Source organism: Fukomys damarensis, unplaced genomic scaffold (genome assembly GCF_012274545.1).
Source record: "Fukomys damarensis isolate Sample0158 unplaced genomic scaffold, DMR_v1.0_HiC HiC_scaffold_31, whole genome shotgun sequence".
Taxonomy (NCBI): Eukaryota; Metazoa; Chordata; class Mammalia; order Rodentia; family Bathyergidae; genus Fukomys; species Fukomys damarensis.
The window spans coordinates 15,323,564-15,345,965 of record NW_022900943.1 but is presented as its reverse complement, the minus strand read 5'-3'; the positions used below and the strand labels follow the sequence as shown (position 1 = coordinate 15,345,965).

The following is a 22,402-nucleotide window of genomic DNA, read 5'->3' as shown; positions in this document are numbered from 1 at the left end:
TTTCTGGGGAAGCTTGGTCTTTGCCTGCCCTGTTCTTTATCTTAACATAGTCTAGGTACGCTCTGCTTTTGAACTAAGGGGTGTTGATCTCGCTTCTCTGGCCCAAGGTGATTTTTTTATTTTTTTATTTTTTTTTATGCTTGTAGGATTGAATCTTTTTTTAAAAAAAGTCGTTTAACTCTCAAAGCTGAAGCAAGAGAGACTATTGTGTAGTTACAGTTAAAATATAAAGGGACTTTAAAGAAGTAAGCTGAAGCAGGATAAACTAGAAACAGAGGTCTTCCTCTTGCCTCATTTATCTGGTTTATTCAAATTCACTGTGTAAGTGTGTACCTTCCTTTGAATAATAAGCACGTAAGCCAGGTGCTGGAATCTGCTTCCTTGGTAAGCCCTGTCATTTTGAGAAAGCAGAGGAGTAAACATTACAGTCTTAATTTTATCTCCGCAAGATTTTTGGGTCCCACCAGTGAGCAAGGCATCAATCTAAGTGCCTTTGGGAACTTCTTTTATAAAAATACCTCTTTAAAAAATTTCTGGAAGAGGTTTCACACGCATCGGCAATTCAAATATATTTTTGACTAAAACAAAGTCTACAAAACAGAATTTAGCCTATTGAGTGAAAGTATTTATGTTATGAAAGTGCAAGGGAAGGAAGGATCGGGTAGAATATTAACATAAATAGTATTTTAGCCCTTTGTTAAACGATGAGTATGATTTGGGTGTGAATGCTGGATGAGGAGAATTCCAGGCCAAAAGAAGCACAAGGCTTAGAAATAAGTGTCTCCTATACGACCCGGTATATTGGAGGCACAGGAGCTTTTATAGGGCTAAAATCTTGGAGGAAAAACTAGGGTGGAGCCAGACCCTGGAGGCTAAGCATGGGAATAGGCTCCAGCTTTATTGTGGGACAATAGAAAGAATTCAGGGCACAAACAAATTTAAAATGGGAGAATGGATGGATGTCCCCATCCTTCCGAGCAGACAAGATAAGCATTTGCATTGTAAAGATTAGTTGAAAAGGCCCAAGAGTGGAGGTGGGGGAAACCCGCTGAGCAGGCCATTAATTACACCTTATCCGGTGAGAGAGACTTGGTCAGAGCAAGGAGACCCGTTCGAGTACTATGTTAGAGGTAAACTACGGGGTGACTGCTAAGGGTGTGGGTCTGTGATAAGGGAAACATGATTTTGATAGTCTCCAGCCCAGATAATCGGGGGGGGGGAAATATATTACCCTTAGAAGAGACAGAAGGAACCTGGAAGAGAAATATTTTCTTGATTGGAAGGAAAATGGTAAATTTGATTTGGGGTCTCCACTAGGACAGCAGGAAAACCCAATTAGTAACTTTCAAGGAGAAGTACAGGAAATAAGAGTTCTTGAAGCGGTAAGGGCAACTTGGATCTCCACGGAAGACTTTAACTCAGACAGAGGGGCTTGGTTCTGCTCAAGAAGCCATACTTGAATAGTTAGGGGCGCCTGAGAGAAGGTGTTCACCAAATGGAGGATCTCTCGTCTCTAGGCTGCTCCAGAGTCCACCAAGGAGCCTTCTCCAGGAATGGTAAGAATAACAGTCTTTCCAAGTTCTGCCTTCTAAACCTTGTTTGGAAGGGCAGTTGTGCAGTCCTGTAGCAGTAATTCCCCTCACGGTCAATAGGAGATTCACCTTTTGCTAATGAGGCTACAAAACTTTGATAGTGGACCGAGCAGAGGTGTATTTTGCCTGTGTAATTTATAACGCTGGAGAATGAAGAGTCCAGGACTAAAGGAAAAGTTGGAGAAGCTGCATCTAGGGGAGAACAATGTACTTAGACAAGTTAGGGAAACACAAAACTATAGCATTATAGGAAAGAGAGATTTTTAAAAACCATGGAGGAAGAAAAACAAAATGAGACATTTGTAGGAAAGTGAATGCGCCTTGAGGATGTAAAGTTGAGTACATCAGACACATGAGCGTGTGCATTGTATGGTTTGCATTATATAAGAAAATTTAGGTCTGGGGATTTAACTCAGTGGTTCTGGCGCCTGCCTTGCAAGCGCGAGGTCCTGAGTTCGATCCCCAATACCAAAAGAACAAAACAAAATTTAATAGGAAAGAGGAAACAGAACAGAGAGAAGAAGAATTATATTCTAAGTTTTCTTTTGTGTGTCTCCGGTTTTACTCTAATATGATATGAGAGCTCACTTTATAGGATTTATCTTTTTTAAATACATTAAGGTCTTCATTGTTGTGATCACGGTTTATTTTGAAAGAAAAAAACTAAATTCCCAGAATAGGAAAATCTGTAAAGACGAGTAAGTAGCACCGTGGTAATCTAGACTCGGTGGGGCGGGATGGGGGATGGCGGCTGTGTGGTAGTGTTTTGATCTGGGGTGGCCAAAATGACCTCAGTTTGTTTGTGGTAGTGGTTGTACAACTCAGTCCCTGTGCTGGGGGTGGGGGGTCTTACACAAGTTCATAAATTATGCAGAGTTTGGGTTTAATAAAGTTTCATTAAAAAAAACAGTGGAGGAGAAAGTAAATAAAATAAGTTGGAGAGAAGGTCAAGATGTATTGGAATTGGGAAGCTTGTGGCAATAATTGAAAAATTGTGTGTCCCTGAGGGTGCTGAGGAGTTGAACTGTGTGGTTGGCAGTGTGATCGCAAAGTGACTCTGGGGCTCCAACGTAAAGGAAAGGTGAGCACGCAGAAGCCCCGACTGGAGTTTGCTAATAGGGTTCATCCTTCAGTGCTTGACGATCACATAGAAACATCTGGAACCAATGTCCTTCAATTCGCCATTAGTGTTCTGTAAGTGAGGACACACCTAAAAGCAGCGTCCCTGGGGAGCCCTGTCGAAAAGTTGGCTTTGTATTCAGTTGTGTTCGCGGTGTCTGTTTACCCCCAGTACTCGGAGTTGTGCTTTAGGGGAACTGAGGAAAAGGAAGGGAGATGTGGCCTCAGTCAGGAAGACTTGGCACACCTGGGAAAGACAGCAAGACAGGGATGGCGCTGACCCTTGAAGCTTGTGTTCAGTGTGCATAGGTACAGCGCTTGGAAGAGATGTTCTTGATGAGGAGGGAGGCGTCCTTCCAGGAGGCCCTTTATGTATGTTTCTGTTATTTCCAGAATACTCACATAGCTATTATCTTAGTCCAGTGTTTTGTTTTTTTTTTGTACCAGCGATCGAACTCGGGTCCTTGTGCTTTAGAGGCAGGCGGAGGAACCACTGAGCTAAATCCCTGGCCCTTGGTCCAGTCTTCTATAACAAAATACCTTAGACTGGGTAATTTATTAACAAAAGATATGTACTTGCAGTCCGAGCGTCGTGGTGCACGCCTGTAATCGCAGCACTCAGGAGGCTGAGGCAGGAGGATCTCTTTGAGTTCAAGACCAGCCTGGGCTAATAGTGAGACCCTGTCTCAAAAAAACAAACACACACACACACACACAAAGTACTGGAGGCTCTCAGACTTAGTTCAAGGCACCAGCATTTTTGATGTCTGGTTGGTGTAGGGCATACCATATAGGACCTCCAAATAATCCAAATGATGTAAGGGAAATTTATAACTTCCAATCTGCCAGACAACTCAACGCGGAGTTTGTGTTCTCTAACCTTGAAGAATGAATTCTAGGAACAAGAGAGGTTAAGAATAGGGAGAAGGTGAGAGAGAGAGAGAGACAGATGGGCGACCGGAAAATGGGTTGAGCAACCACTTGGCTTCTCAAAAGTGTTTTACTGAGCAAAGACTTGAGGTGAGGTGGGTTCAGGGTGGCACAAAACTGTCGTCAACTAATAAGATTACAAGTGTAGTCACTAAGGTAATATTGGTTAAATGGGGATGAAATGGAGAATCTAGTCGCCTAGAAAGGAAGAACTAGAGTTTCCCCCAAGGAATGGACTAGGGAGGTTTTGGTCTCCACCAAGGTTACTGATGTGTATTTAGAGTATCAATCACTGCTTACATCCCTAGAAAAAGTATGTGGATGTATGTGTTCTTTTTAAAATCCTGGTCTTTAGTAAATGAGCCTCAGGCCACAACTGTCTTCTGTGCTGAGGGCCCAGCCTGCCTTATAGCTTTTCTAACTGGCTTGTCTGTCCACAGTATGGTGATGTCCCCTCACGGTGCAGGGGTGAGAGAGCCCTCTGGAGCCTGCTTTAGAAGGACACTGACCCTAATCATGACTTTCTGCCCTCCTGACCTTCCAAAAGCCCAAGTTTCTAATACCTTAGGGGTTAGGATTTTAACATAGGGATTCTGGGAGCACAGCCTTTCAGACCGCAGCAGTGGGAAAAATGGCAAATCAGGGTAAGATAGGTGCTTGTGATCTGTAGGTTCCAGATAGGCTTGGGATACATAACCCTGAAGAAAACCTAAGAATATGAGTATGGTGAGAGCGTGGTGAAGCGCAAGTAAAGATCCATCCATTGGGACATAGTCCGCAGCTACTTCGGAAAAAAACAGAGAATCAAAGCGATTAAATCTTGTTATGGGGGCGGGGACAGAAAATGGGCAAAGTGAGTAACCTTCCTTGTGACGTCTCCCCTCCATTCCAAAAAGAAAGCACAGTAGAATCCTTCTTGACTGCGGTAATCATAACCAGTGGTGTGTTGGTCAATGAACTTGCCCAATGAGGTGAAAATGGACACTGGTGTGCAGATGATGATTTTAGTTGAAAAATGCTTCATGTCTCTCTCTGCTGCATTTTTTGGTGCGAGGCTGAGGTTGCCAGTCTGAGTCTGTTGACTGGAACACTGTCTTCTTTCTTGCAAAAAATGACACCCAGGATGTGTGACTTAGGATTCCCAGTTTGGGTGATTTTAGGAGGAGTGAGAATGTGACACAAACCAAATACGCGCGTGTAAACTTCTCAAGTCATACCATCTCTGTCCTCACCAGGTTCAAACGTGTTGTTGGTGTTTTTAAAGAAAGGCACTTTTTTTTTTGGCGCTCAGTGTTTGTAGGAATGAGAGCCCTGACACGTGGAACTGTTGATAAGAACAGAAAGACCCTTTCAGGGAGGGTCTGAGTCAGCAGTGGAGCTCAGTAACGGAGCCTCTCGACTTCCTTCAGATGCAGGGACCGTGACGTACACACCATCTAAAGTGTTTTCTAGGTGGCTCGGTTTCTGTGGTGCATTTTAGGGAATGATTTCTATGTGTGTGAGACAGGCAGTTAGAGCCAGCCCCTCTTGTCTTTCCGGGTATCTCGTTGACTTTGCTTCAGTTGCCAGGCCTCCTGGTGTCTCTTTCTCTCAGCCCATTCTTCCCGTCTTGATTTCAGCCCTCGATTCCTAGTAAAATTGCTAGTCCTGGGTGAGAATACCAAAACAGCTATGGACGCCAGGCAAGCCAGGATAAAGCTATGTGTTTTTTCACTAAAACCTGTCACATTTGCCTCGGCTTGTATTCCTTTGTTCTTTAAAATTAAAGATTTCTAACAAAGGAAAAATAAAATTTAAGATGAAAAGTTTATTGCACGGAGCCGGGTGTGGTGGCCCACACCTGTAATCCCAGAACTCAGGAGGCTGAGGCAGGAGGATTGCTGCGAGTTCGAGACCAGCTTGGGCTACATAGTGAGTTCCAGGTCAGTCTCAACTACATAGTGAGACCCTGTCTCAACCCCGCCACCAAAATAGAGTTTATTGCATGGGAAGCTTTGCAGTGTGTGTGTGTGTGTGTGTGTGTGTGTGTGTGAATTCTGGCCCCTGTAGGACAGCCATAATATCCTTGTTGCATATCCCTCGTTGTCTTTTGTTTATCCACGCTTTCCGCTTATAACAGTTTCCCTCTCTGCCTGACCTGCTTGTGATCTTTATTGAGTTTCATCGGCCATACCAGTCGGACATACACATGTGCAGCTTAGATTCCTGAAAGAACCCGGTCACTCTTCTCTTTACACAGAGACCCTCTTGCCAGGCTGTGCTGATGTCTGGGCACTGGTCCCCCTGAGGGCACCCATTTCTTTCCAGTGTGGTCAGGACAGAAGCTGAGCAGGAGGCAGATGCTATAGGCAGGACTGTTTCCCTTCATTTAACAGTGGAGCATGAAAGACAAAGTCTTGCATCACTTACTCCCAGCAGTGTGCTGTATGTACATTGGGCCAGCTCACTTCATACCTTTCCAGTATGTACAGATTTTCGTTTACCATATGTATTAGCCTTGCTGGGCTGCCAGAACAGAACACCACAGACTGGTGGCTTAAAAACAGATGTTTATTGTGCCTCAGGTTTAGAAGCAAGAATGTGTAGATCAGAGTGTTATCAGGTGTGATTTCTTCTGGGGCCTCTCTCCTTGGCTTGAAGATGGTCACCTCCTTTACACATATTCATCTCCTGTGCCTGTGTCCTAATCTCTTTCATAGCAGTCCTACAGGATCAGGGTCCATTGCCATGGCTTAGTTTTACCTTAATTACTAATTTACAGGTTCTGCCTGCAACTACAGTCACATCCTGGGGTGTTGGGTTAAGACCTCAACATACAGGTCGGGGGGGGGGCACTCTTCAGCCTGTAACACTGTACCATAATAACCGTGAGTCATGGCATGTAAAATATAGGCCTCGCCTCTAACTCTTCTGTCCTCAATCACGACGGACAACACTGTGCATTGCTAGACCAATCACGTCTCTTCTTTCAAAGTGTATCTGTGATTAGTCTGTGAGCATTTGTCAGTCCAGCCACAGACAATGAGGTGTGTGTGGTTGTGTGGCTTTCTTACCTCCAGGTGATAAATCTATGAGCTATTTTCTGAAAGTAGCTCAGCAGGAGAGGGAATTGGCCTCCGGAGGTGGAAGTGAAGCGAAGAAACAATAAGCAGGGAGTGAAATTGGTTGTAATTAGGAGATTTGAAAATGATGATACCAAAATGAAGACCACAAGACCCGGGCCTTCCTGAAGCTATGGTACCAAGCACACTGAAAAAGCCCAGTGAGTGTAAAAAAAACAAGTCTTTTCAACATACCAGTTTAAGTTGCAGTAGGATCAGAAAGCCTTTTTCATGGTTGAAAGAGTTTTTTACATCCACCTCATTTTCCTTTTTTTTTTTTTAGTACCAGGGATCGAACTCGGGTCTTTGTGCTTGGGAGGCAGGTGGCAGAACCACTGAGCTAAATAAATCCCCGGCCCCTTTACATCTACGTTAGATTGAAGGCTATAGTAATAATAAATTCCTATCAGTTTGACTAGTGTTCAGGCCAAAGTGTTGAAGTTAGTTTCCATATTGAAAGAAAATGGTAATTCTATGGAGCATGTGGAAAAACCTTTTACAAATAAAAACTGGTTTCATTATTTCAGAAGTTGCCACAGTTGGGTTAATGTTAAAAATATCTTGTGAGACAATAGTGCACCCAAGGATACTTCTGTGAGGTTTGCACCCGGAGTCCCAAGGATTAGTGAAGGCAGGTTTATAATAGACCTTTTTTTTTTTTTTTTTTTTTTTTTGGTACCGGGAATTGAGGACCATCAAATATTTAATGCTGACAAGGTAGAGCTTTTGGAAGACAATCTCATCAAGAACTTAGGTGAAGAAAGATGTAGGATTTCAAAGTCTCCATGAAGGAGAAACTAGATATTCAGCCAGGGAACTTGTTGAAAAAGGTTAAGATGTCCCGGAGGAAGTACAATTGGCCAAAAAACTTCACATTAAAGGAGTTCTGAGGTATTTCACAGCATTGAAAGGGCAGAATGATCCAAATTTAGGACTGTGACAGTTTGCCAAGGCATAGAAAGGATGTTTGCTGCATGTCATAAGTTATTTCAAGAGGAAAAGAAGGCAAACACTTATTCAAAAGGCTGCTGGTAAATTTATTACAAAGAAAGAAAATACTTCAACTTTCAGTTTTTCTCTTGTTAAATTGGTGTACTAAGCATCCATTTTATTGCTTTTTGTATCTACATATTAAAACTGACAATCAGTTTTTAATGTTTTGATGTGTCTTTAAAAGTCATGAGCAATCATAATTTTCTCTGGTTATCCAGTGGCTTTGCAGTTTCCACTTGTATGGATATTTTTGTGGTCTCACTCTTCCTGCACAAGAAGTATTATGTATGTGTATTCATGTCTGTGCATGTATATGTGTGATTTTTGCTAGAAGTGTCCTTGGGATGTACCATGTTAAGTTTTTATTTGGATTATTCACCTGAGTCTAGTAAGTATATCTTGATTTTTCTCATGGTTCAGTCATTAAAAATAGCACTTACTGGGCCTGGGATTTGGCTCAGTGGGTTCTGGTGCCTGCCTCCCAAGTGCAAGGACCTGAATTCAATCCCCGGTACCCAAAAGAAAAAAAAAATAGCACTTACTATTGTATACTATGAAGTAGAATAGCCTGCTCCTTAAGGGTTTGGTTTATGCAGCCAGACTTCCAGAATCCAAATATGGAATCTGCTGCTTATTTTTGTAGTTATCTGGAGCAAGACAGCCCTTTTGTACTCTTCCTAGCTTGTAAATCCTTATATATTTAAGTATCTTGTATTATGTCTGTTTCTGTAGTAAGCGCTCACTGATACTGATTTTGGTGCCGGGAGTGGCTCTAGAGAAACAATTGCACAGATGACCTTCTTTCATAGCTTTAGTGGTTCCTGAAGTTGGCTGTGGTAATTTGATGAGGCCTGAAGGTGCCATAGCCTGTCCGAGAGATGAGTAGAATACTGATCGTCATTGGTGTGCACTGTTTACAGTAATACACAATGTAAACCATTTGATTCCCCTAATTCATACCCATGTAAGGAATTTTTGGTGACTCCAAGTAGGAAACTTTTCGATATTTTTGGCAGAGTGGGAAACATAATGATGCTGGCTGTTTGGTCTTAGCAGTGTTGCACAAACTAGTGAAGGGAAACAGTGAGCTCAACACATACATAGGAAATCTAACATCTTCTGACTGTGAGGACAAAGTTAAGAAGGAAAATAAGGAGCGCAAAGATTCAAATTCCCAACTCCAGATGCACATAAATAATCTAAAAGTTTCTCAGTGTATCCTGAAAGAGAATCTCCTCTCCTCTGGCCACAGGGCTAAGATTGCAGAAACCCAAACACAGGCCCTCGTAATTTGATTTGGCTTTGAAATACAGTAAACCTTCAAAGGGTATCTGAAGTCAAGGAGAGGGCACTGATTGGAAAAGGATGGGATCTTGTAAATTGGGATGGAGATGTTCGGGAGAATCTTGGTAAGGCTGAGGATGATGAGCTCCTAGACCAGTTCTAGTGAACCCATGGTGCCCATATTACTTTTCTTTTAAGACAAACGATATTCATGTATGAATTGTTTTTGTTTTTTTCTAAACTAAAACTTCAGTGTTCAGGTTTAATTGCAGTATTTGCATTTTGCACTATGTAAGTGGGCTGTGGGCTACAGTTGGAACACTCCTTTCTCAGAGGTCTGTCACCGCTGTCCTAGATGCTGAGATTATTTTGCCAGAGGAAGAGATTTCCCCAGCCCCCACCCCCTGTGGCATTGTCCTCACCTGTATCCTTGAGGAAGGCATGCCTTATGTGGACCTAGCATGAGAATGCTGACCCTCCTTTGGACCCACCCTCACCACCACTTTTTCCTCTAGGCCCATAACCAGGCTCCTGTCCTCAGATGCTTCTTGAGGGCAGGGTGAGAGGTACATAGTGTGAACACTCAGGAGGAAGTCTGCTCTTCTCCCAAGGCACTTTGGGAGTTTTCTAATTCTTATAAACTGGCCTGCTGAGCAAGTTTGGGAATGGATTTTACAGGTGAGGGATAATGGTGGAGAAATAGACACCTGGATCAGGCTGAGTTAGTCGATAAGGGTCAGTGAAGCAGTGATTCTGAATGTAACGTTGCAGTTTTTGGAGGGAAAAAGGTATAATAGTTTATTTGGCTTATTGGCAAACGTGTGGATGAAAAGATGGCTACCTCATAATCTGTGGTTTACTGTTGATGAGGGGATTCAAAGGCTCAGAGAAATAGAAATGCTGGAGTGGATTTGTCATGCTAAACCTAATCCTCCGCACTGGGATGATGCAGGCCATGTACCCTTCACTAACACCTTGAGAAACATTTGTGAGAGGGGCACTGGCGTCCCTGAAGAGCCCTGTTATTGCTGTTCCCTGTATGCCAGACCTTACCATGGGACCAGGATTGCTCAATTAGGTCACAAGGGAAGTGCATTTCATTGGATCCCAGACTGGCAGGGGTCAAGCGGCAGCACTTAACTGCCAAAGGCAAGGTGCACACACTCACCATAACGGAGGCAAGAGCAGAAACAATGATTAGAATGGTCTGGCTCATGTAGACCTGTGATGTTGGCTCATTAGCCATGGTGTCTCTGAAAGTGAAATAGACGAGAAGCCTACTCAGTTTTTACTAGATTTATGTAAGTGAAAAGAGTTAGGAGCAAATGAACAGAAACCTGCTTCAAATAGTAGTAATGGAGAATGATGGCCTTTCAACCAGTTCCCAGATTTAAGACCAGTTTATAGACCCAGAACCCCTTCCACGAAAGGGAAGCCTGGTCCCTTTCATTGCAACACCAAAAATTTTAGTCATTCTTTCTCCTGTCTTTCCTCAAAGGGACCTAAGGCCTTTTACTTGGGTAACTTTTCATTGGGGGAAGAGAAACTATCAGATATTTGAGGGATGTTGGTTCTGAACTGACATTGCTTTCACGGGATCCAAAATGTCATCTTTTCCCTGCAGAGTAGGGCCCTACAGAGGTTAGAGGATCATTGGAGTTTTAGCAAAAGTCCAACTCACAGTGAGTACAGTAGGTCCTCAGATCCATCCTGTAGCCATTTGTCCTGTTTCAGAACGCATAATTTGGTCAGATATACTTAGTACTTGACAGAGTCCTCGCATTGGCTCCCTAACCTGTAGTGAGAAGGCTGTTATGGTTGGAAAGGCCAAATGGCAGCCCTTAGAGTTGCCTTTGCCTGGTAATAGCAAACCAAAGGCAGTATCTCTTCCCTGGAGGGATTGCAGAGATTAGTGTCACTATTGAGAACTTGAATGCAGGAGTGGTGGTTCAGACCACACTTTCATTTAATTTTCCCATTTGACCGGTGCAGAAGACAGATAGGTCTTGGAGAATGATGGTGGATTACCATCAACTGAATCAAGCGGTGACTGATTGCTTACACGGTATCAGATGTGGTGTTCTTGCTGGAGAAGAGTAACACATCTCCTGGTACTTGGTATGCAGCTACTGATTTGGCAAATACCTTCTTCTCCATAATGATCCATAAGGCCCATGAGAAACAATTTGCCTTCTGCTGACAAGGCCAGCAGCAATACACCCTCACTATCCTACCTCAAGGCTGTATTAAATCTCCACTCCTGTGTCACAACTTTGTTTGCAGGGATTTTGAGCACCTTTCGGTCCCACCAGGTATCCTACTGGTCCATTGCATTGATGATATACTGCTGATTGGACAAAGTGACCAGGAGGCAACTGTTCTGGATTTGTTAGCAAAGGATTTGCGTGCCAGAAAATGGAAAATAAATCTAACAAAATTGGAAGTCTTTCTCCATCAGTGAAATTTCCAAGAGTCCCGTGGTGGGGGTGTGTTAGACGCCCCTTCCAAGGTAAAAGATAGCTTGGTGCATCTGGCTCCCCCCACAACCAAAGAGTGGGCACAATGCCTAGGGGGCCTATTTGGATTTTGGAGGAAACATTTCTCACTTAGGTGTTTTACTTTGGCCCATTTCTCGAGTGAATGACTCGGAAAGTTGCTAGTTTTGAGTGGGACCCAGAATAAGAAAGTGCTCCAGGCAAGTTGCTCTGCTGCTGAGACCATTTAATCCAGCAGATCCAATGGTACTCAAAGAGGCAGTGGTTGGTAGGGTTGCCGTTTGGAGTCTCTGGCAGGTCCCCATAGGTGAATCATGGTGAAGACTTTCAGGATTTTGGAGCAATGCTGTGCTATCATTTGCAAACAAGTACTCTCCTTTTGTTGTTGTTGTTATTAGGTATCAGGATTGAACTCAGGACCTTGTGCTTGCTGGGCAGGTGGCAGAACCACTGAGCTAAATCCCCGGCCCGAGACCTCTCCCTTTGAAAAACAGCCCTTGGCCTGCTACTGAGCTTTAGGGGAAGCTCAGTGTTTGACCACGGGACACCAGATTACTGTGCAACCTGAGTTGCTCATCATGAGCTGGGTATTATCTGATCTGCCAAGTCATGAAGTTGGACATGCATAGCAGCAGCCTGGAAATGGTATCTATGGAAATGGTATCTATGTGATTGAGTGAGAGCAGGTCTAGAGGGCACAAGTAATAACATGAAGTTTCCCAGATGCCCATGGCTCCTCCTCCAGCTGTATTGCGTTCTGTCTCCCAGCATGCACCTTGGCCTCATGGGGTGTATCATCTAATCGGCTGTCAGAGGAAGAGAAGGGCTAAGCACATTATGCAGGCACTGCCTGCAACTGGGCAGCTGTAAGCCCCTTTCCAGGACACCACCGAAGGACAGTGGTGAGGGGAAATCTTCAGAATGGGTAGAGCTTTGGGCAGTACACCTGGTGGTAAATTTGACTTGAAATGAAAAATGACCAGATGTGTGACTGTGTAATGCTTCGTGGGCTGTAGCCAATGGTCTGGCCTGGTGGTCAGGAGATGAGAAGGAGCGTGACTGGAAAATTGGTGCCACACATATTTAGGGAAGAGGTCGGTGGGTAGACCTTTCTATATGGGCAAGGGATGTAAGAGTATTTGTCTCTCGTGGAAACACTGAACAAAAAGTGACCTCAGTAGAAGGGGACTTTTAATAATCAGGTTGATGGGATGACCTGGTTTTTTGTTTGTTTGGTTGGTTTTGTTTTATTAATCTCAGGACCTTGCTCTTGCCAGGCAGGCATTGTGCCAGCGAGCTACATCCCCAGCTGGATGAACTGTTCTGTAGATGTCAGCCCGCACTGTCATTGCCCAGTGGGCTCATGAACAGAGTGGCCATGGTGGCAGGGATGGAGGTTATGCATGGGCTCAGCAACACTCCCTCCCACCAGTGCTGATCTGGCTCCAGCCACTGCTGAAGCCACTGCCCAGTATGCCAGCAGCAGAGACCAGAGCCCAGTCCTCAAAATGGCACCATTCCCTGGGTTGAACAGCCTGTGACCTGGTGGCAGATCGATCCTATTGGAGTGCTTCCATCACGGAAAGGATGCTGCTTTGTCCATACTGGCATAGACACTTTCTCTGGGTACAGATTTGCCTTCCCTGCACATGATGCTTCTGCTGGAACTTTCATGCACTTGTAGAATGCCTTATCCACTATCATGAAATTCTGTACAGCATTGCCTTTGACCAAGGAACATATTCTGTGGCCAAAGAAGTGAGGCAATGGACTCATGCTCATGGAATTCACTGGATTTAGCATGTTCCTCGCCATCCAGGAGTGGCTGCATTGATAGAAAGGTCTTTTGAAGGTGCAGTTATAGTATCAGCTAGGTGGCAGTAGCTTGCAGGGCTGGGTCAGGGTCCTTCAAAAAGCTGTTTGTGCTTTGAATTAGCCTCCATTATATGGTACTGTGTATCCCATAGCCAAGATCCATGGGTCCGGGAATCAAGGGGGTGGAAATGGGCATGGTGCCATATACCATTACCCCTAGTGAGCCACTAACAAAATTTTTGTTTTCTGTTGCCTCAGCTTTATGCTCTGTTGGCCTAGAAGGAAGTCTTCTTCCCAGAGCAGGGAAGGCTTGTACCAGAAAGCACAACAATGATTTCACTGAACTGGAAGCCAAGTCTTCCTCCCGGTCATTTTGATCTCCTCATGCCTCTGAGTTAGCTAAAAATGGAGTTACAGTGTGGGCAGGAGGGATTAACCCAGAATATCAAGGGGAAATTAGACTATTACTCCACAATGGAAAAAAGTAAGAATATTCTTGGAATGCAGAAGATCCCTTAGGTCACCTTCTATTTCTATTATGCCCTGTTGTTAAGGTCAATGGAAAACTTCAAGAACCCAATACAAACAGGATGACAAATGGCCTAGAACCTTCAAGAATGAAGGTATAAGTCACCCCACCATGGAAAGAACCAAGGCTTGCTGAGGTCTGCTTGCTGAAGGCTAAGGGAATATGGAATGGGCAGTAGAAGGCAGTTCTAGACACCAGCTATGACCCTGTGATCAGTTACAGAAATGAAGCTTTAATAGTTCTCTCTCATGCTTCTTATGCAACATAATGTTGATAGACTTAATATTAGTTCATATTAAACCTGTGTTATAATGTTCAAATTATGAAATGTTAGGAGTAATCACTCAAAACTTGTCTAAAATTCTGGGGAGGAAATTAGTGCCTTTGTTTGCATGCACGGTAGCTGTAACATGTTAGATGTAATCGTGAACTTATCCTTTGTATCTGGAGACTTAAGTGTGGTTTAAGCAAATGTGTGTTCTTGTCACATTGACAAGGGGTGGACTGTGATAGTTCACTGACTGATAACTTGAGTGAGAAACCCCAGCTAAAGTGGATCAACAGTTGTGGGTGTGGCTGAAGGGACTGACTGAAGATGGCAAATCCTGGGTGTGAGTGGTACCAACTAACAGACTTCTTGCCTGCATGAAATAAAAGGAAGACAAGGAAGACACGCTCCTGTTTCTCTAGAGGAGCTGCAGTCTTCCCCTTCCCCTTTACCTTGAGTGTCTTGTCTCGTGGCTTCCAGTGCAGACCCCTTGGCTTCCTGATACAGATTCACAGGACACTACAGTGTGCTCCAGGCCTTGGACTGGACTCTGCAGGTTTTCAGTAGGCAAACAGCCCTTTTGTACTCTTCCACTCCTGGCTTCTTCAGGTGGCCATTGTAAACCTATCTTGTAAATTCTTATAAATTTGTACCTCTTGCATTACATCTGTTTCTCCAGTAAGCACTGATGGATACAATCTGCAAATGACATTATAGTCTTAATCATTGCATTTGACTTGTCTGTCTTAAGAAAGTAAGTTACTCATTTAAAGCATAGAAATTATACCACAAAGTATCACTCTCTCTTGGCACTTCTGAGCCATTATTTTAATATACTGAGAAAGAGTAGCCCTGTTCAAGAGCCAAAAGGGTGGAGTTCTTGGCCCTGTTAAAAATTGAGATTAACTGGATGAGCGCTCTCTGGATAAAAAGTGAAAGTTCTCTGTTGCAGTTCTCTCTTGCAGTTCTCTGTTGGATCTCTGAACCTCCTTCAGGCTTGCAGGTTTCCTCAGGTTCTTTCATTCCACCCAAGGAAGTGTTTGGTGTGGTCTTCAGGGCCAGATGTTTTGGGGTTCATTTTCTAATGGACCTAAAAGTTGCTTCCTGAATATAGCATTGAGCTTAACACTGCTCAAGGCAGACAAGTGAATTCTTAGTTGATCTCATGGCTTAATTTTTGTATTTGTCCATTCTTCCAAACTTCAAATTACGTTTCTTGCATTAAATAGTAAACCTCATCTCAGATATGAGCTGTGGGTTTCCTCATCCCCCACAATCTTCCACTCCAGTTTCTTTAGGTAGCTTCTTTATGCCATAGGGGTAAAGAGAGAGCCTTGTTACCCGCCCCCCCGCCAGTGTTCAGAGAGTATTGAAAAGAAACTGAAGAACTTACTGTACCAGAAATTCGTTAAACTGGGGCCCAGTTTGCTCCCCACCTGTGGCCAGCATTGTACGTTTCACTTCAGCTCAGGGAGAGCTGGGAGTGCAGTTGGCATTGGACTAGCCTGACAAATGAGTGAAATAAGAAATGAACAAAGTCTGTTCAGTGAATACCGCATTCGTTCATTGCACCACAGGGTGGGGAGGGAGCTGTATTCTGAAACACCCTTAGCTTTCAGGTCAGCTCTTCTCTTGAATACGTGAGGTATTTCTTAAACAGTTTGTGACTAGGTATGTCCTAAGAATAGGTATTTTATTAACATCGTGAGTATTTCATTAATCACATTTTGAATGGTTTAACAAGTGAGAACTTTTGAAAGCACTCCTAGTCATTGTCCAGGACAAGACTGAACATGTTATGTACTTAAAGTGCTGAAAGATTGGAGTTCCAAAAGAAAGCTACTGAAATGTGTCCAGTGTTGTGTGCTGTGAGTTGGAACACTTAGTTGGGTTAGTAACTTAGTTGAGTTGGATTTTGTTCTTACTATGAAGATAATGGGATATTTGGGGTATATTTTTTTCTTGTGATAAAACAAACATGAAATGAACTGTTTTAACCCTTGTAAGTGTACCTTTCAGCAACATTAAATGCATTCGCACTGTTTGGCAGTCTCGCCACCACCCATCTCCAGGACCCCTTTCCTCCTCCCAAAGTGAACCTGCACTCGTGCAACACTAAGTCCCATCTCCTCCCTCAGCTCCCAGGGACCAGTGTCCTCCTCCTCCTAATAGGATTAGAATCATGCAAAATTGTGTCCTTTTGTGCCTGGCTTATTTCACTTCAGGGAGTTTTCGATGTTTCCAACAAGTTCTGTTCAGAAATTATAATATTAAAAATCTTACTGTACAAAGCCCAGAGTTTGAAATTCTCCGTCCAGAAGTGTTAGCTTTTCTTAACCTAAGCAGCTGTCCTGGTGTGTCATGTTTGAGGAAAAGCTCCATATTCAGGTGTTTTTTTGGGGGGGTTGCCATTTCATATTTCTACTGTACGAATTTCTCTGCATGCAACACTTGAAGTTTTCTTTAAAATTCCACTTTTTGTTGTGACTGTTGCCCTTGTACTTTGAAAGGGCAGTAGCTGTGTTGTGGGAGTCCAGGGTCTCACCCCGGCTCCAAGAATGGGGACCCCTCTGGAATATTGGACTTACTTTTGGTGATGTGTGAGTTGTCCTCCAAAATCACAGGCATTATGCCAGCATCTTAACCTGCCTTCTCTACTGCAGCCCAACTCTGAGCTTGGGGATTCTGCTCCCACCCCCAGCAGCAGTGTGGGGCCCTTTTCTGGGATCTCAACTGCAGTGCCCTGCCAGGGGAGAAGGACCCCTCTCTCCTCCAGGAGAGAGAAACAGACCCATTTTAGTGAACAGAAATAAGGAGATCTTTAGATATCAGAATGAGCATTGGAATACCGACATTCCTATTTCACATTCAAGCAGTTTTCCCCATGCATAAGCTAGGCAGCTTTACAATTGCTCTTGAATTTCTTAAGATGGCTTGTTCTGTGAGGGCTGCACCGCCCTGCTCAGTGGCCTGGGAAATGCAGAGGTGGAGACAATGCACTGGAGTTGGCTGGTGGCTTTTTGTTCTCTTGTCGGTGTTCTGCTGTGAAATTGGGAAGTCATCTATAATAGCAACTCATTACTCCTGAGAACAAGCAGAACACCTACGTTTTGGACCTTCCATCATTCAATCATCCGGTGAAAGATACGGTTGACGTGTGTCATGATGACAGAGGGCCGTGACCAGAGCCACGTGTGGACGATTCCCGGGTCTGCCATGTGCTCTGCAAGCTGCAAAGCGTTTCCTCCACAGCGGCTGATCCTGCCTCGCCAGCCCCTGCATTTGGTTGTCAGAAGCCACATGCTGCTTTCTTAAGAACAAATTGAAGAGAGAGAGCCTGACTGTATTGTGTTCCTGAACAGCCTGTGATGTGAAATTGTATTTTTCTTCTAAGCAAAAGTGAAAGAAAGGAGAGAGAGAGAGAGAGAGAGAGAGAGAGAGAGAGAGGGAGAGAGAGAGACAAAAAAAAGGTTGCCATCCAGTGGAGGAAGGAGTAATTCCAGCTTCATTCAGGAAAAACGCAGGCTGAAATATGCTTAACTCTTTTAACGTGGCTGGGGATTTTTATCACCAAATGTGGTTTTTTTCCTGGATTTACAGAGCGAGCCGGGTGCCCTGTGCCTTTAAGGAGAGAGGTGCCTCACCAAACTTCACTGTAGTTGTGTGTTAGCGGCTAGGTAGGGAAGGAAAGTGTTAATTTCTTATTTGTACACTTTTTTTCCCCCGACTTCCTTCCTATTCACTTCATTAAATCTAGAGGCAGTTCAGCATGGGAGCCGTCTGTATGTTGAATTAGGGCTCGCACTCTTGCGCAACACGTCACCAGTCGGAAACTGGGGGTTTGCTTCTGTGATTTATTTCATTATTGTGCTGGTAAAAGGTTTGGAAGGGAATTCTTTTTGGGGGTAGTACTTTTAGCATTGTGTAGCAAGTTTTTTTTTTGTTTTGTTTTGTTTTGGGTTTTTTTTTTGTGCCCCCGCTCCCCCAACCCCCGCGCTGAGTTGAGTCAGTTGAGCTAGTTTGATAATTTTTTAAAATCAAAGAACAGTCTAAAATCTCCATGAATAATTTTCTTAACATGCAGGAAAATTCTTACTGTACCCTTTAAGTACGAAAAGCATTGGAAAATATGTAGTGCCTTGATTTCTATTAGAAAAAGACCCCTAGAAATCACAGAACCTAAAAGCACTGCATATGGATGTGTTTGGGGGTCTTTGGGAAGGGAGGGAAGATGTTTTGTAGCTCTCTGCATTCCTGCATAAAACCTTAATTTAGGGGGAATAATGGTCAGTACTTTTGGTGTTTCCTTTTAATTCCAGAACCTAAATTTAGTAAGAATCTGCAGGAATTAGCAATTGTAATAAAATTTATTTCACTAGTTCTGTTTGCAGTTTATTTTCGCTTCTTAGCTGCTCACAGATTGAGAGATTTAAAAGTCCAAATATCATAAGTTTATGTTTTGGCCTCCCCCCCCTTTTTTTCCAGAACTCAAGGGGGTTAGAGTAGAAATATTCACAACTTACCCTTCTTCATTTATTCCACTGTAAAGAAAAACAATGAAAAATTTGCAGCATGAAACTGAAAGTGAAGTGTCACAGTTGTTCGAGATTTTTTTTTTTTAAAGAATAACAACATATTGTGTTAAAATATTTGAATCTGGGAAAATGCACATTATTTTTACTTACATGCATCTAATGGGGAAAAAATTGTCTTCTGTTTTAAAATTCATTTTAGAATGCTCCAAAATCATGCAGCATATTTTTAAAAAGCACTAAAATGAGGTATAAAATTTAAAAAGAAACATACCTGTTTTAATTTTTTAAAATAAATTTGAATATTAATTTGTTTTCTTATTGGCTTAGTTGTTAAAATGCAAGCAAGACTCAGAAACCACCTGAGCTAAAATCTCTAATTCTGCTGCCTGGAATAATAGGGGGAAAATATGATAAGTAGTTGTCAATATTAAAACAGGCTGAAGGAGGAAGGCTTCGGGCCTTGTGGTAGGTAGAATGAAACAGCAGATTTGAGTATCCACAATCCTTTCAGTATTAAATTTTCAGTAAAATAAAATTACTTGTATATGAAAACATAGCCTTTCCCAGCTCTCTTTTTTTTCCTGATCAGCTGATGAAGAGACTAGCAGCTCGCTGCTTTGCTGGCTTGTTAATTTTATCCCCACTAACTGTGATTTCCGATAGCCGGCCTGCTGATAGTGGTAAGGTAAATATCCTTTTTCGTTGCCGTGTTGAAGATTCAGTAGAACTCCATCCCAGGCATGTGTAGGTGTGTAACACATCAAAAGCCAGTGTTCTCCGTATTTCTGTGTGCAACTGGGTGCTTGAGGAGAACAGTACCATTAACTGTTGACAGCCTTGCATGCTGTATTTATTATTAGCATGTTCAGCCTCCAAGATATGCGGGACAATTTCCTTTTCTTAATCTTCGCTTAGCTGCAATGTGTTTAGCTGTGTAGTGGGTGTCCTGCTTTTAGGCAAATGAATATTAATGAAATAATGTGGAGCTTTTTTTTTTTTTTCTTTTTCCTCATAACTCATCAGATATCGCCTCCTTCATAGTGGCTTTCTGAACACTGTAGGATCGTGATGGAAATTGTCTTTTGATTATTAAGGCCTAGGCGCAGGCTGTCCCTTAGGATGCTGTGTGTGTGCATGTTGCTTCTGTGGATTTGCACATTGGAGAATGCATAAGAAACATTTTTTTTAATCCCACTGGCATTTTTACCATGCCAGGTTGTTTTGTGTTCTGTACCAGGTTTTATTTTTTTTTTCTCTTCACAAAAAAACCTTTCTTTTTCAGGAGGCATTGTACATAAGTGAAAGAAATTATGTCTGAGCTGTAATCACTCTTTATATTGATTGTTATACTCACATGATCATAAATATTAGCCATGTTTGGTGCTGTGGAGAAATGAAGGTAATTGCCTTATGATTAGAGCTCTTTCAGCTTGAGAAAGGATTGATTAGCATTTGCATACTGGAGGCAATATTGAGAGGCAGGGGGAACAAATAACAACATCAGTTATTTTGTGTGAGAAAGCAATTGCAAAATGTAATTTAAAGATTTTTTTAAGAAAATTTCTTTTCAGTGGTCAAATTTTCTTTTATCTGTGCTTTGTGTGTGTGTGTTTTGTTTGCATTTTTCCCCTTTTATTTTTCTTAAGTTTTGAGACTTATCAGGGGGGAAAAAAAGTTTAAACTTCTGGGTCTGTCACATGGATCTTTTAGCCCTTTACGAACAGGTTTCTTTTATACCTGGTTGTTTTTATAGCTATTTTATTATCTCTCTGCATTAGTGCTGCTGGCTCTGATTTAAAGCAAGCGTTTGCAGGTAATTGGAAAAAGTGTTTGTTGTTTGTGAGTGTGTGTGTTTTTTTAATCGGATGATTTAAGTGCATTTATCAAGGAATGTGGCTTTGTACTTGCCTGCTTCCTTGTTTATTAATTGCTACCTTAGAACAAAATCTGGATGCGATTTTGATTTGTGTTGTGATTCATGAATAAATTGATGTTAAACCTTAAAAAAGAAAAGGTCAAAGCTTGTCTGATTGTTTGGATTTATTAGGGGAATTTTTCTTTTACCCCTTTTTCATTTTTTGTTTACCTTTTCCCTCCTTACAGTCATGAGAGAATAGGGGTTTTTATTATATGGAGCAAAAGTATCATTTAAATTCAGTTATTTTCAGGCCCTTGAATGTATAGATGTTTTAATATTCATCATCCTTCACTTTGAGTGTCTCAGGCCTTCAGCGTATTTTGCTTATGAAACAGATGTGTGTTAAAGAACGCATTTTTTTCCGATATGGTGGTGTTTTCCTTCTTCCCTCATTATTATTGTTAACTCTTATTTTTACTCTTCCATTAGTTAAATTTTATTCTAATTATTCAAGCTCTGTGTATTTGTCTTGGTGATTTTCCTGCCTCCAGTTTTCTTCCTTTGTTCTCCACTCACAGGCCATAGAAGACGGCAATTTGGAAGAGATGGAAGAGGAAGTACGGCTTAAGAAGAGAAAGAGACGAAGAAATGTGGATAAAGATCCTGCGAAGGAAGACGTAGAGAAGGCTAAGAAGAGAAGAGGCCGCCCTCCAGCTGAGAAACTGTCGCCCAATCCTCCCAAACTGACGAAACAGATGAATGCCATCATCGATACTGTGGTCAACTACAAGGATAGGTGAGTGTTTCATCCCTTCACCTTCGTCCGCACTCGCCCAAGGCCCTGGCGGTGCTGTCCGAAGAGCCACATTTATTAAGTTGCACCCTTGGGCTTTGTGTTTTATGGATTTCTCTCCAAGGGTGTCAGTTGCCTGTGCTACGTCAAATGGACACTGTTGGTATTTCATATGATGGCTCCCGGCGTACTTCTCATTCAAGGTAGTTGGAAATGAGTTTGCGTGACAGTTTTTGTTTGTTTGTTTGTTTAGTTTTTAATCTAAACGAGAACTGGACCCTGATAGACCTCGTAAGATACTATCACGGGTGGGAAAAGGAGTCGGGATGCTAGAATGAAATTGTTGAGTTTGAATTATTAGAGAAAGAAGACTCCCCATGTATTTAAAGTAAAATATTTCATGTTAAGGTTTGGTTTAAAACCAGTATGATTCCTCAGAAATACCATACCTTCTCTCCTCTCTCATGGGCTTCTGAGCACTTGTTTGACCTGTCTCCTCCACTCTCTATAGTCAAGACATATTTTAGTAAATTCACCTCTTTTTTGTGGAACTTTTGGAGGTGAACTGTGAAAAACTGTGGGACATTTCTCGGACCATCTTTAACAATGCATAATTATCTGAAAACCAAAACAAATGCATTTTAGAGTGTCAGCCTGATGAGTGAGTTAGGCTACCTTCTGGTTAGTTGCTTTGGTTAATTGATTTGGTTTGTACTTGGCAGTCGTGTGATAATGTTTTTACTTGAAAAAAATCTTCTCTTATTTCCATTGAAAATAAAATAGGAAACCAAACACAGTTTAGTTCTCTAAACTGCACAGTAGTATTCAGTTTTTAGTGACTAGTAATTTTTGACATGATAGTACTGCTTTGTACACCTGGGTATGTTTAACATGAATAAATTGTGGTTTTAGTTTTTCACTGTGGCTTTGGTGCATGTATTATGGGATAGGGAGAACTTGTTACTGAGGTTTGGTAGCAGAGAAAGCAAAGAACTTTTCCACCAGGAAGTTTTGTTAGGCTTTTCTTATCTCTAAGGAGCTTTCAGAAAGGGTCAAGGGCCTGGAGGTGGGCAACGTTTTTGGAAAGGGC

At 42.5% G+C, this 22,402-nt stretch overlaps 1 protein-coding gene across 7 annotated transcripts in view; it reads left to right on the top strand.

Annotated features, from left to right (window-relative positions):
• The window catches only part of Smarca2 (SWI/SNF related, matrix associated, actin dependent regulator of chromatin, subfamily a, member 2), a 173,719-nt gene that overhangs the window by 124,608 nt on the left and 26,709 nt on the right, over positions 1 to 22,402 (top strand). For 6 of the 7 annotated variants that reach the window (XM_010640120.2, XM_010640123.3, XM_010640125.3 and 3 more), the window contains exon 28: positions 21,098 to 21,315. In XM_010640120.2, coding sequence (XP_010638422.1) covers positions 21,098 to 21,315 — 218 coding nt within the window. Of the gene's footprint in view, positions 1 to 17,881; positions 18,007 to 19,250; positions 19,347 to 21,097; positions 21,316 to 22,402 lie in introns of those variants that run through there. The other variant, XM_010640127.3, reaches the window with a different exon arrangement.